At 34.5% G+C, this 15,912-nt stretch overlaps 1 protein-coding gene across 1 annotated transcript in view; it reads left to right on the plus strand.

Annotated features, from left to right (window-relative positions):
• Positions 1-15,912, plus strand: part of Smp_163750 (putative otoferlin) — a gene marked incomplete at both ends in the record, with an annotated part of 111,382 nt that overhangs the window by 51,090 nt on the left and 44,380 nt on the right. The window contains 7 exons of the mRNA XM_018790323.1: positions 780-851; positions 2,464-2,654; positions 4,530-4,841; positions 7,490-7,642; positions 8,793-8,967; positions 10,564-10,820; positions 14,999-15,089. Of these exons, the coding sequence (XP_018655678.1) occupies positions 780-851; positions 2,464-2,654; positions 4,530-4,841; positions 7,490-7,642; positions 8,793-8,967; positions 10,564-10,820; positions 14,999-15,089 (1,251 nt within the window). The remainder of the gene's footprint in view (positions 1-779; positions 852-2,463; positions 2,655-4,529; positions 4,842-7,489; positions 7,643-8,792; positions 8,968-10,563; positions 10,821-14,998; positions 15,090-15,912) is intronic.

A 15,912-nucleotide genomic window follows, 5' to 3' on the forward strand; every position in this document is an offset into this window, starting at 1 on the left:
CGATATTCAGCTGATAAGTAGTTTGTTCTGGGCCTGTGAACTTTTCTGGAGTGTCCTCGTAAATTTTCTGTTTTAGAAGACAAGAAAAATGAGGCATATCAGGTGCAAATTTATCACTAAGCAATTTGAAAACTGTAATCAAGTCGCCTCTAGTTCTTCGATATGACAGCGGGAATCGGTTTAGCTTGGTCAGTCTAGTATCATACGGGAGCTTCGCTATTCCAGGAATCAGCTTAATTGCTGTTCTCTTAACCCTTCCAAAAACCTCACTGTTTTTTTTAGGCAGGGGCTAGCCGCTTGTATGCAGTATTCAAGTTTAGGACGCACAAACACTGTATACAAAGTCAGAAACGTTTTAGCGTCGATATAACTAAAAGCCCTACGTATGGACCATAAAGTTCTAAAACCTTTGGCGGCTGTTGCACGGCAGTGTGCTGATGGTAATAATAGTGATAATAATAATAGTCCTGGTAAAGATGATGATAAGACTTACCTCTTCTACACATATAGTTCCGGTTTCATTTCATGGATCACTAGATAGTAGCCTCTTCTTCATGAATTGTATACAAAATATTAGTAGGTCCGAACGATTTATAAAGACAATCTCAAAACTACTGTGAGGATTATTTGAGTGTTTAGAGTCGATGAAGACTAAGTGAATAAGGTATGCTAACGATTTCTTCTTCTTTTGGTTGTACATTTAAGTGTGTTAGCTCTCATCGTTTTCATTATCCTTTTGCTTAAAAATCTCGAAATTTATCTTTTTTTTTTCTTCACAGGATTATACGGTAACCAGTTAGATGGAAAACGAGGTGGAGTTGAATTGCAAACGATAGAACTTGCACAACCAAGTAAATAAATTTATTTCTTTTGAAAATGACTTGGTAAATGAATACTTTACCGAACAACCAGTCAGACTTAAGTTAGCATCCATTGAATTTTTTGCTATAGAGAATAGCCTATCACTAATCATAATCAAAACGTACCGATATTCAGTAACTAAGACATTCAAAACTGATGATATAGGAAGACTGAAATATAGGGTCAGTAGTTTATGAATGCTAAGGAAAAATTAAGTATCTAAATGTATATCATAATGGTTGCAAAGTATTCCCAACCATTATTCCAAAAACCCAGATAAATATAACTGACACTAAACTTAGATTTCAACCATGAATCTTGATTCCAATCTAAAATTATAGTCTCAACGCCTGACTACACGTCCTAACCAATCTGGAAAGTTTTATATAATAAATTGTTCATTTATACTACTTGGACACCGACTGGTTGAATATTGGCTTTACTTCCTTAGGGTCATTTTAACAGTCATCGAAAGTCATCAGCAGATTATTCTTTCATCAAAGAAGGGTTTAAATCACCGGAAATATGTTTATTCTTATTCTTCAGATAATGATTTATATTAGGATAATAGATGTTTGGTTTATTTTAAATGATTCTTTAGTATAGTAACCTATAACACACCAAATAATGATCAAATCATATCGTTATCTAGTTGTAATATGATTACTGGTGTAAATAACTTCATACTGCAACGCTCTTTATTTCAATAGTGGTATTGTAGTGAACGAGAACACGAATGGGGACAATCGAATGTATTCGAATACAAAATTACAGAATATCTTAGTAAAATCTGAGAACCGTACAGTGAATACTTCATTTACCTTCTGCTGCTAGGCATTCCACTTTCGATTGATGATACATACTACTTATATCTATCGACATCATTAGCACACATCACAGTATTGTTTTGAGTTTTACGGTATTTACTCACTAGCCAGAATGAATGGAAGTCAGTTGGTAAATCAAATTATTTCCGTAAATATAATCAATGTATCAGTTTGATGTGATTTACATTAAATGTTTAACTTTAATTAGATTTATTCCTGTGTGAATGAGTAGTGTAATGGCCTTATATCTGACTTCAGTTAGATCATATGAATGATTATTATTGAAATAGATTGGCCTATCCAGAAACTAGAATAAGCTATATGGACTTGTATAGTACTAAAGTATCTTAGATCTAAAATTGATCTAAGGCCTATTAATCAAAATAATGAAACGTATGAAAAAAAGATTGTACTGACAAGATAACTTACTTAGTTACTTACACCTGTTACACCTCGTGGAGGAGCATAGGCCGCCTACCAGCATTCTCCATCCAACCCTGTCCTGGGCAATCCTTTCCAGTTGTTATTCATCCTTTTCATATCTGCTTCTATTTCCCGGAACAAGATAACTGATAAAGTTTATTATATTCTATTTAAAAGTCCCAAAGTGAATATCAACTCTGAGATGCAGGTACACCTGGCTGACGAGTCCCAAATAGGACGAAACGTACTAACTGGATTCCACTGCTAGCCACTATTCATCTTTGCTTACCATTTATACTATTGTTCTTTTACTGTAATAAATTATAATTATATTAATATTATTCTATTATAGATAATACACGTGAACGAGTTGATTGGTGTTATTCAACTACAACACCATTAATTCCAACAACAGATGATAAAGAATATTATTATTTAAATTTTGGTAATAAAAAACCATGTTTATATTTAACTGGTTATTATGAAGATCATCGTTCTAGAATGTGTATACCAAATATTTTAGAGAAATTAAGTGAAGAATTTGTAAGTAAAAATGAAATATGAAAACTGTCGGTTTATTTAACTAATATAATAACTATTATGTACTCACTAGTGACTAGATTCCTAAAATAATTCTCGAAGTCCTAGTGAGAAGTCGTGACTAGTGGAGTCCAATTCGTGTTGGGTAGAGATAGATATATGCCTCAGACAATGGAAGGTAGTCGCGCAATTTCATGGATTGTTTGAAGTTAGACGTTAACAACGTTAGATGCCTTAGCGGTGATCTAGAGGTTAAGCGTTCGAGTGTGAAACTGGAGATCCTGGGTTTGAATCCCGCGTATGGAGTCATGGGTGCACACTGGTGATGATTCCCATACTAGGACGAAATGGCCATCCAGTACTTGCAGGTTTTTAATGATGGTCTAACACTGACCTATTCATGATTTCAATCAAAAACTCAACAATCTCTACAACCTCATACTGATAATATAAAAAACCTGTCTAAGGACTAGATAAACGAGTGGTTGAAGAACTGAATATAGTGCTAGTTCTTACTATTCTCACTATGAAAGGAAATATTAACCACTCGAATCTTTTTAAGTAATCCAAGTTGAAATCCAAGATAAAGTCTCGTTTCGTACAAATTAAATGAAAGATTAGTAAATATCATAATTTTCTTACTCATTTATGTATGAATACACAAATACATGACTTACATTAAATCACTCTTCAGCAGAATAATATGATAATAACACAATTAAGGTTATAGGCAAAGATGGATGGTCGGTAACAGTGGATTCCAGGACGTGCGTTTCGTTCCATCTGGAACTCGTCAACAGGATGTACCCGCATCCCAGAGTTGATGTTCACTCCGGGACTCGAACTTAGTACTGTCCACTTCAAACTCCATCGAGGCAATCCGCTCAGGATTCATATATGCCAATGAGAGACTGATCAATTGCAGTCCTAAACATCAATGAGAAGATTCAAACAAACAATACAAAATGAATAATCAACGTTAATAAGTATAAAATACTTATGTCTTTGTAATGTCTCAATGAGTAGAAAATTATATTTCTAACATGAAGAAGCTCAGGTGGGTGATTTGATAGAATTTTGTTCTCTGAGCTGGATGGTTTGGTCGTGGAGCTTTCATCGTCCTTCTGAACGACATCATCAGCACTTCATGTCAGTCAGTTCTTCAGAGTAAATCAATAAATAACTGAAATAATTTAACATAAGTTTACATAATATACTACTCATATTCATTAGGATATCACAATGATACAATTATTAACTTTCTATTCAATCCTCAATTCCATGAAAACTATCACATTCAACCTTGATATTGATACTTATGATTAGATTTAGTTTTTGGACTCTTCAAAAGATCTATTCTTTAAACAAATCACTTTACACTATTTTACGAAACATAAGAGATTCAAATATCTAATTATCGGAATATTAAAGAATAATTGTTATGATTTCTATGATTAGATACTATTTATTAAGTAGTATGAATAAGCTTAGAGATAAGCAAAGATGGATAGTGGCTAGCAGTAGAATCCAGGACGCGCGTTTCGTCCTATTTGGGACTCGTCAGCTGGATGTACCTGCATCTCAGAGTTGATGTTCACTCTGGTACTCGAACTCAGTACCTCTCGCTTCAAACGCCATCGCGTTATCCACTCAGCCACTGAGTCCATCTTTGCTTACCATGCTTGTGAATTTTAAGGCTATATCGAGGAAATACGCACAGTTTGCATATATGCCGATAAGAGACTGACCAGTTGCAGTCCTAAACATCAATGAGAAGATTCAAACAACCAATACTAAATGAATTTAACGTAACCGTTTGTTTAAATTATCTGGTATCTTTTTCCATTCTCGTTTTCTTTTCTTTATCATAACAATTAGTATTATCAAATACAACGTGTTAAGCACTTGTTTATTAGAAGGAAGATAACTGAAGCTAAAAAGTATCTACGTACAGTTTTCTTGACAATGGCAAAAAAATTCAGTTTAGCTCAAGAATCAATAAGATCATGTCGTGATACTGCTAGTACAACATTACTTGATCGTGAATATTCACGTAGAGTTCGTCGTGATTTACGAAGAATGGCTTTGTTAATGATTAATCTATCAAAACAAGTACATAGAAATACATTGGGTGAAAAAATTAAAGATGCCAATGCATTACACAGTCGTTTGTGTCATTTAAGTAACTGCGTATGTTTATTATTTGTTGTTTTCATTTTGAAAGTGATTTTTAATTTTTCTAATGACATAAAATGTGATCTTTGTGTAGGTTCAAAGATTGTAAACCTAATTTATTATGATAAATTCTAGGATGTTTGGAAATGAAATTACGACTACTTTGAATAGGGTTAACTGACATTAACTCTTGTAAAGTATGAAAATGATCAACTAAACTTACATTGTCAGAAGGGGGTTTTGTGGAGATTTTAGTAATTTTATATAGTTGAAATCATGAGTCAATTGAAGTTAGATCACCATGGAAAACCTAGATGCACTGGACGGCTGTTTCGTCCTATTGTGGGACTCCTCAGCAGTGCTCATCCATGAGGTATTTCCCGGAGTTCCAGTGAGAAGCAGTAACCAGTGGAGTTCAACCAGGTCTGTTGTGAGATATCAATTCACTGAAGACACTGGTGAATGGTTGCTCAATTTCGTGGATTGGTTGAGGTTAGACATTAACACCTTTGGATGTCGGCTCAGTGGTCTAGAGATTAAGCGTTCACGAGCGAAACCAATAGGTCCTAGGTTCGAATCTCTCGAGGCGGGATGGTGGATGCTCACTGTTGAGGAGTCCTCCAATAGGACGAAACGGCCGTCTAGTGGTTCCAGGTTTTTCATGGTGGTCTAGCTTCAATTGATTCATGATTTCAATCATATAAAATAACAAAACTTACATCTCAATAACACACAAATCATATTTTCATTGGTTCTTTTGAACATGATTCGGTTGTGATGAAAGTTATAAATAACTTCAAATTATGCAGATGATTGATCACTGAACAGAATACTGTTACATTTTGATCTACAAAGATACATGTATGACGGTTACCTAACGAAACAATTGGAGACAGTGCATAGGTGAAAACATAGGTGTCAACTGATAAGTCTTGCTAATTGAACGCTATACTCGGATCCCAAGCTAGTCTCGTGACCCCCCCCCCAATCTGCACAGCGACTTAAACACGAGAGGAAAGGAGCAAAGTAAGCGAGAAGCACCTTCATCCAAAGGTTCATTTATATACAGAAAATATAAGGTTTTTATAGTATTTTAAAAGTCCTTAGTTTTTCCTGAAAATTCTGGAATGCTACTAAACATAGTAGCAGTGTAGTAATCAGACAATCAGAACCTCTACATGCGACTTTTCATTTTCGTGATGTTTCTAGCAAAACCTCCAGTTAAACGTTGATTAGATAAAATGCTTCTGAATGTTTCCTGAGCTTGTCATGTTTATTGTGAGAAACTTTCTGGATCATCTCAACATCAACTAACAACCTAAATCGAAATTTTAGGGATGAAAGAAAAATCTACTTTTTCAAATCAGAGAAGATATTTGTAAAAACTGTCGTCTAAATTCAAACGAACAGTTTCATCGTAGTTGGGTACCAAATTTATGTAAGACATTAAGGCGGAAAATTCTAAAACAAGATGACTGCGACGAACTTTTTTAAAAATATCAGCAGGATATCTGATAGAATCAGGTTTAGTAAAGGGATCGAATTCTTTAAGCACAAATAGCTTTTTGTTCACTATACGGTTTAAAGAAAAGAGAATGATTGTTTAGAAATTAATCTATTCCGAAAGCCAATATATTCTGGGAAATATCTAGATTACAAGTCAGCACATATCCTATCTACAAAGGTGATAGTTGCTAAGAGTTTGATATATAGAGTTTCGAAACTCCTCGTTTTTTAGCGTTTTTTTGGCGAGTTGGTTTTCTACGGGATGGGGTTGCTAACTGCATGCCCAACCCTCCTCCTTTACCCGGGCTTGAGACCGTCAGTAGCCCCCGGAGGGGCTATAGGCGGAGTTCTTCACAGAACCGAATGACAAAGAAATTGAGTTGAATTTGTTTATATTCAATGCGATGAAGAATAATTATCTAGGGGGTTTTGTGAAAAAAATAATCTAAAAAGAAAACCAAAAGATTGGGTTAATACGGTGATGATCCCATATTGCAAAGGAACTTCTGATGAGATCAGTAGGATCGTAAACCACCACAAAATAAGCGTATTTTTTCGAATAAACAATATTCTTAACTTTAAACCATTAAGTATTAAAGACTCAGTATCAAAGGATGAAGATTACGATAGTGTATATGTGGTCAATGTAGTGACTCTAATGCTTTATATGTAGGTGAGGTATCACGGCAACTGAATGTAAGGATAAAAGAACACAAAATTTGCTTGATGTACATTCCAAAATCCTCAGAAAACCTAAATAAACAATTCAACGATGATATTACGTTCAAAGGAGTCTTGACATACAATTGATTTCAGTGGTATGAAATTCCTTCAAAAAGGTTTCGTCCTCAGATCACTAAGTTATAACAACTAAGTTGTGATCAATAAAGATCAGATCAGATGCTCAGATAAATCCCATTATAGTTAAATTGAAGCATAAATGCTAACGATACTACTCAGATCAATAAGTATTACAAAAGATTAGTGATTCTCCTTTTTATTGTTTAAACTCTCAAATGGAACGTTTCCAAAGGATAAGCGCCTTTTAGGTGTGCATCATAGAATAATGTGATGTGATAGGATTATTTCAATGTTTATTAGTCAAATGAATTTCGACTGAACTCATATGAATATTGATCTGTTTATTTTTCTTTTAGCCACAAGATGGTCTACCGGATGTTTTTATTTCAATGATTTTGGAACGTCAAAGAGTTGGTTTTGTTAGAATTCCAGCACGAGATATTTATTATTCAGCTGTAGATTGTGAAAGAGGCAAATGGAGTGGACAAATGGCAACTTTATACTTACGTGTATGTAACATTAAAATGTAAATAGGAAATAATTTTTTTTTCTCCATTTCCTAGTAGTGAATGGATTAGAAATTATCAGAAGGGGTTTTTGTGGAAATTTTAGTAGTTTTATATAATTGAAATCATGAGTCAATTGAAGCTAGACCACCATGGAAAACCTGGAAGCACTGAAAGGCTCTTTCGTCCTATTGTGGGACTCCTCAGCAGTGAGCATCCACCATCCCGTCTCGCGAGTTCCAAACCCAGGACCTATCAGTCTCGCGCGTGAACGCCTAAGCTCTAGATCACTGAGCTGGCAGTTCAGTGCTTCGATGTTTTACATGGTGGTTTAGCTTTAATTGACTCATGAATTCAACTATTAAATGGACTAATTGTTTTAAGCATTGATGTTTCTTACTTAAAATATATGCCATTTGCCACTGTATATAAGTAGAGCTGAAAGTTCACGTAGTAAAATCAGCATTATTTGTAATCCATCATTATGAAATAATTGGAGTGTACTTCACGGTCCTACCAACAGCATTTGAAAGCATATAATTCCAGGAATTTATCTACATCTATACCTTTTGATTATCTTCTTGATAAAGCTTGTACCAAATTCATAGGCAAAACGTTCTCAAAAATTAATCCTAATCTTCGATCCACTCAATGCACAACCTTTGTGAAAATGTCCTTTCAGAATCTTATATACAGCCAATAACCATTAACCAGGATAATAAAGGTCAATTAACAGGTGAACCATACAGCATAACTAGAAAGATAGCTTTTAATGGAGTTTTTGTTCTCTGAGCTGGATGGTTTGGTTGTGGAGCTTTCGTCGTCCTTCTGAACGACATCATCAGCACAAGGTAGCTTTTAACATTCAATATGCAAAGAATCAAAATACAAATGTTTTTTTATTATCTACATAATTTTCCATATATTTGATAAACTACTCAGAGCAAAGACTCCAAATATAGTAAGAAATACAAAGCTTCCTTAGTGTCAAACTAACTCATAAAATTGAAGCCTCATATTAGTTACAAGTGGAAGATCCGAGATGATGTTGACAACAGACTCTAAGGATTCGATCGATTCATAGATGAGGACAGTAGATATTTTATGAAATTTATTCCCTTACTTTTGTTATTTCATATTTCATTTCTTTTAGAAACAAGGTCGTGAAGGTGTTGGACATAAAGGATGGAGAATTCAAAGTCAAATACGTATATATTTATGGCTTGGTTTAATTAAAGATTTTACTTCTTATACATATGGTTTACCTGGTGGATATGATAAGAATATATTTAAAACACCAAAACCACCAAATGAATTGGTTTACCTAGGTAAAAATAATAATTTAATGCTTATTATGTTCAGGGGTATGAGCTTTTTCCCTGTTCAGATTCATTTTGGCTTTCAACAAGTATCTCCATCCTGAGAAGATTGTTTCCATATTATTTTTAAGTGAACGTTGTTTTAATAAGATTGGACTGTAGCTGACAGCTGGATCCAGGACATAAGTTTCATTTCACTTGATATTTGTTAGTAGGATACGTTTGCATTCTCATGTTGATGTTCGTTATAAAGAATCTGAACCCAGCATCTTACTCTCCAAAAGCCTAACACGTTATTCACTAAGTGATTGAATTCAGACATCCACTTACCCGTTCAATAGGTATGGTGTCAGCTCTCTCTCTCGAAATGCTCTCACATGGTCACGTGCATACAACCACTGCCAGCGAATTCCTACTCATTGACTTCTTGCGGCATTACTGTTCTTTACGAAATTGAGAAAATGAAAAGCGAATGTTCGAGGCTTTAACCGGGTTGATGGATATGGAGGATCCACCTAGGAGAGTTAGGAAACCCTTATTCCAAACCACTGGTGCACATTGGCTCCGGGATCCTGATGGAACGAACGGCGTATGAATCCATTGTTCGTTACCGGGCACCATGAGACTGCATCTTCTGACGTTGCTCAAGTGCCTTATGAATTAGACTTTTAGGTCAAAGGCTCGAGGTGTGGCCCCCCGAGAAAACCACCTGATTCAGTTGGGGCAACCGAGCAGTATCCTAGCCCTCACACGAATCGAATGGTTTATGTGTCGCATTTATATTTGGTGCCCCCTTGTACCAATGTTGTATCGAAATAAAGCAATCAAGTTTTGGAATGGATGTTCACATTCATTGAGTATAGTTTAAACAATTATGCTATCAATTATATGCTTTACAGTTTTGATGAAAATATGGTAATGACTACTATTGAAATGTATTTCCAAAGATGATAATGATAAAGAAGTCCAGTGAATTTTTAAGATAAAAGTGATAACATTACATTTAGATCACAACAAACGTAAACGTAAGATATCTATACGAGCATACTTTGTCTCAGTCACTTGAAAGTAGATCTCAGACAGTTGATGCTTCTACCATGATAAGATTAATAACCTATGCAGAAACTCTTACAACTGTGTAATTGTAGCAATATTATTGAAACATATACTCAGAGGTCTTGATGAAAACACACTTTCTACAAACTGAGTAGTTAGGATCGTTAGGACTGATGAAAAAGTCACTAAAAAGAGAATGTATGGTAATGGAATAGATAGTCAATTTGAATGGGTAAGTGGAAGGCTTTTTAGTCCGACGAATGAATTCCTTCGACCGATTTTCTCCTTTTTCAACGACTAACAACTGTTAAAATATGTATGTACGTAATTTATTTAAGTCTAATCAATAGGACACCTTTCATCCAGGTTCTATACTTGCTAATACTCATTAACATGAGATGATGGAGAAGATTTGTAGCTCAGGTAGATGATTTTGATAGAGTTTTGTTCTCTAAGTTGGATAATTTAGTTTGGACGACCAAACCATACATCAATCCAGTTAATTGTTCATTGGATTTCTTTTATTTTGTTTTATTTTTTTTCCCATAGAAACTAGTCGTTTCCAGTTTAGATGTTATATATTTATTGCACGTGATCTAATAGCTTCCGATTCATCTGGTATGTCAGATCCAATGGCAAGAATTCTTATTGGATCACATGTACTTCAAACACAAGTATTATATCAAACTATGAGTCCAATGTGGGATGTTGTATTATATAAACAAGTAACATTTTATCAAAATGCTCAATCAGTAAAACAAAATCTTCAAGAAGTTATTGTAGAAATATTTGATATTGATCCAGGAGTAAGTTAATTAAATGATTACTGTTTAAGTCCAAACAGTCAAAAACAATATCAATATAGAGTTTGATACTAGGATGGATATTGATCTTGCTGATGAATCTTAAGTGGGACAAAATGAGCCTCTTCAATTTCATTGCTACCCACTAGATTGTAATATGAGTAGAATTATGATTCGATCGTTTACATGAAAATCATTCACCACAGTCAAAATAAAATCAGTCTATTGGTGTTCTATACTTTTCTATTTTCCATAAGAAAAAGACTTGGAAAGATAGCTGGCGTGACATAATACATAGAATGAAGCACCTTAGTAACAGTAATCGTTAATAGGTTTAAAAAAGAAGTAAAGTGAAAACAAAATATGTCCACGGAAGCATACGTGTATTGTATCGGGAAAATTGTTAGGATGAGGTGTGATAATATAAATAACAAAAAATGTAGGTATCCATTTATTGACTGGTATTTATATTTTTATTAATTGTTTACGAAACAGTTATTTTATGATCAGAGATGGGTGGTGGCTAGCAGTGGAATCCAGAACGCGCGTTTCTTAATATTTGGGACTCGTCAGCTTGATATGCCTGTACCAAGAGTTGATGTTCACTCTAGGAACCATTATCTAAGTGGATAATGTGATAGCGTTTGAAATGAACGGTACTAGGTCCGGTCCCAGACTAAACATAAACACTGGAATGTAGGTACATCCAGCTGACGAGTCCCAAGTACAGCAAAACGCCATCCACCTCTGCTTATAATGCTTGTAATTTAATGGCAATATTGAGGGAAACCGCTCAGGATGCAAATTTGCAAAAGAGATTGATCAGTTATTGTCCTAAAAATCAATGGAAAGATTCAAATAAACAATACAAATGTATCGTTTTATGATATTATTATATTAGTCCTAATTGGAAGCTATCTTCCTACTCTGAATTGTTACTATATATTCCACGGTTCTTAAATTACACTCAATAACCTTTATATATATGAATTAGTTTCATTAAAAACGTCCAAGTTATGTAATCAATTATAAAACGAACATGTCGTGCACCGAGTCCTTGAAATGTACTTCATTAATTATTTATGTCATGAATCTAAAATTAAGCGTTTTTAGGACTAATAATATGACTTCTTGCGTTCTAACCGGATGTTGTTTGGGGAAGGGGGAATTTATGGGGACGAGTGGTTATAAGTTGAATCCAGTATAACGGTTAGTGGATTATATGTCTGTAGTGTAAGCAAAGCCATATAGAACACAACAATTCTCCGGATTGATTACGAATAAGAGTCCCTAAACATATAAGTCACTTGATTATCCTTAAGTTTAGGAATACGCAGTAAACTACTTAAATACCTGTTTGGTGTGTTACTGATGTCTACAGATATAAGTAGTATGTATCATCAACCAAAAGTGAAATGTCTAGAGGAAGAAGGTTAAGAAAACCGAAGAAAGAGAATGACAATAAAGAATGTTTGGTGTGAAAATGAAAGAACAAAGAAATCTGAGACGTTTGACTGTTATTTGCGGAAAGAACAGTCAAGTTTGAGACAATTGACTGACATTTTGCAAATGAAGAATTCCCAGACTTTACTAATTTTGTGTACAAGTACATTCGATTGTTTCCAATTGTGTTCTCGTTCATTACATCTGCTTTTAGTTAATTATACCTCGAGTCTCATAATGTGTTCCGCTCCTTTATATTGTATATAACATTCATCCTATATGAAGAGTCATTAGGAACTCAATTTATAGTATTCTAACCTTTAATTTGTATTTTAAAATTACTCATCTGATTAGTTTATTGTCATCCTTGTCTCAATTTCTCCTTATGCCAGTCATACCACTTCTGACAGACTAGACAGTCATACCAATGAGTGAACTACATTTTACCCATCACTTAAGCCTAGGTTTTAACAGAATGGTTATTGGTTTTCAAAATAACGTTTTGGTTAGATGGTGTCTGCATTAATTATTTAATCTTAATGAGATCGTGTATCGACCCAAGTTAAACAGTCATTTAAAACTCAGGAGCAGTAAACATCCGTTTCGTCTTATCAGGGCGAGAATGATAATGATTGGTTTTTTTCCCTGAGTCAGACATGTCGATAGTGTGACAGGTGTTAGATGTGTTATGTATTTCCCTATCCGGACTGTTATTGATTGACTGTTCCTTGTTGTTGGATTGTTTCGGATTTTGGTGTGGAAATGCATTTACGTTCTAGTTAGGCTAATCTCGTGTTCTTGATCTGAGTTGTGTGTTGAAGTCTTGTAGAATAGACACTGAGTGCGAACCTAGTGTAGATATTCGTCTAAGATAAATTTACGTCTCACATACTGCAAAAAGTGAAAGGACTGTTATAACAAGAAACCCTAACGTTATAACAAGTATCCTACGTTTATAACAACTACCAATTCTGAAACTTATTAGTTCAAAAATACTGTCTATTCAATCTTTTCAAACGAGAAAATCTTAAAATGTCGTTATCTCATAGATGATACTAACTACTCACTAACAATTATAAGTAGCATGCTATTTTTCAAATGTTTTCAATTTATTTTATAAGAATGATTTGGAATTCATGGGACGTTGTTTTTGTGAAGTAAATGTTACTTTGGATGGTGAAAAATATAAACCACCACGTTTACAATGGTGGCCAGTATTTCGAGGACAAACACCTGGTGGAGAATTACTTGCTGCTTTCGATTTAATTCAGGTAATTTTATAAAAAAAAGTTTCATGAATTCTTTCTTTTTCATTTTAAATAATAAACAAAAATTTATTTCATTAGTGACTTCGCAACTGGTAGTTAAAAAGAATGGTCAGTCAGAGATTAAACTGAGTCTAGTTGATGGGGTGGGGGTATCTCAAATGATATTGGTTGGTTCATTCTTATCGATCAGAGTTAACACCTTTGAAGATCATAGATCACGAGTCGTTGTGATATGTTAACACTACCAAATGTAATGTAATCTAGACAGCTATAACCAGCGCATTCAATCAATTTGAAGCTCACAATAGAACACACCATTTAGACTGAATAAGAATCTAAAGCTAAATTACAGATTGGCTGACATTGATTTGTTCATGGCATCTTAGTTTTGAGTGATAGACCTAATAGCATTGTGCTCAACATGAGACTAAAAAGATCCTATATTCCACTCCTGGTGAAGGATTATGGTTGCATACTTCCAAGTTATCCAACTCTTTACAAAACGATTTTCTCATATCCCTTGTTTCTAAACGTTCCGTTTAGATGTGGTTAGTTCATGGTGAAAACATTTTGTAATAGGATAACTGTTAATTCTATTTTACACCTCACCACTTTGTCCCTATTTTGGTTCCTTCCGGTTTACTAATTATATTACTTACCAATATTCAGTAACTAATGTCAATCCCGATCATTTTCCAGCCTGCAGTTCATTTCTCTACCTGTTCGTTGAAAAAATTCATGACATATTTCCCAATTATTATTGTAACTGTACTCTAACAAGGTTCCTAAAAGTCATCTTTATAATTCTTCTGCTCATTTAGCCCTTGTTGACTTGTAAGTCTCCATATTTCCTATACATATTTCTCGTCTCAATTTGTTTGGTACCGTTGTTAGATTAGCATAACTACTGGCGGTTGCTTAGTTTACGGTATACTTTTGTAAATCATTGTTATATAATTATTTCAAGAAGCACGTGTTCTTCGATCATAACCTTGATGCGTCTAGACGTTCAAGATATCTTAAGAATTGAGGTTTACAAACTGTATTTTTTATATTTGCATAGTTGAAAGGATGAATAAATTGAAGCTTGACTACCAAGGAAAACCTGGAAGCACTGGACGGCCGTTTCGTCCTATTGTAGGACTCCTCATCAGTGCGCATCCACGACCTCGCCTCGCGAGATTCTAGCTTCAACTGACTCATGCTTTCAACTATGCAAATACTAAATCTCCACAAAAAACCCCTTCTGATTGTATTGTTTATGTTTTCATTATCGGTAGTACCTTATTGTATATAAGTTTCATGTTTTGATTTCGAAATTCTACGTGTCATTCAATCGTTTAATCTGTATCCCCGAGCAGATTGGTTAATACCATTTGAAATACCAAACCTTTACTTGTTATTAAGTTCTCTTTCATTATCATTCTTACAACTCTCACTCTTTTTTGTACATAAATGTATCTATTCAAGGATGATCCCCAAGTGCCATATGAAAATCTGCCTACATTCGAAGAATTAGCTGCATACACAAAAGAATTTGATGATCGTGTTATTTTAAAAAGTATTCCAGGAATGTACTTAGATGATGAAGATGATTTGAATAAAGATTCAGATGACGATGATAATGATGATGATGATGAAGTGGATACAGTCGATGAATTCGATGATTTAATATTTGATGCTGATTCTGTCTTATTATTAGACAATTCTAATGATTTTCAAATAAATAATACAAGAAGAAAACAAATCAAAATTGGTATGGCACCACCAAAACTTGTTTTAGTTAGACGAAAAGGGGATTATCGTATACCAGATAATATTCGACCACCTTTACAACGATTCAGAATGGAAGTTGTATGTTTATACTATTCTCAGTTATTTTATACCTATTTACATGATTAAATTCACTTGGTATTGTTTGTTTGAATCTTCCCATTGATGTTTAGGACTGCAAATGGTCAGTCTCTAATTGGCATATGTGCATACTGTGCGTATTGCCTCAATATAGCCTTAATTCACAAACACTATAAGCAGAGATGGATAGTGGAACACCCTTTTATGATAGCGGACAAACCAGCTTCTAGCTGAAGAGGGAATTAGGAAAAGACGTTGGAAGTGGATAGGACACCCATTGACGAAATCGTCAAGCTGCCTCACGAGACAAGCGCTAACTTGGAATGGTGAAGGGAAACAGAAAATAAAAAGGCCAAAGAACACACTGGTTTTAAGATTGAAACAGACATCAAAAGGATGAATAACATCTGGAAACAAGTGTAAAGAATTGTCCAGGACACGGTTAGATGGAGATTGCTAATGGATGGCCTATGCTCCTCCCTGAGGGGTTACAGGAGTACGAAAGTAATTTGTTCTCCCAAATGGAATAA

Source organism: Schistosoma mansoni, chromosome W (genome assembly GCF_000237925.1).
Source record: "Schistosoma mansoni strain Puerto Rico chromosome W, complete genome".
In the NCBI taxonomy this organism is placed as follows: domain Eukaryota; kingdom Metazoa; phylum Platyhelminthes; class Trematoda; order Strigeidida; family Schistosomatidae; genus Schistosoma; species Schistosoma mansoni.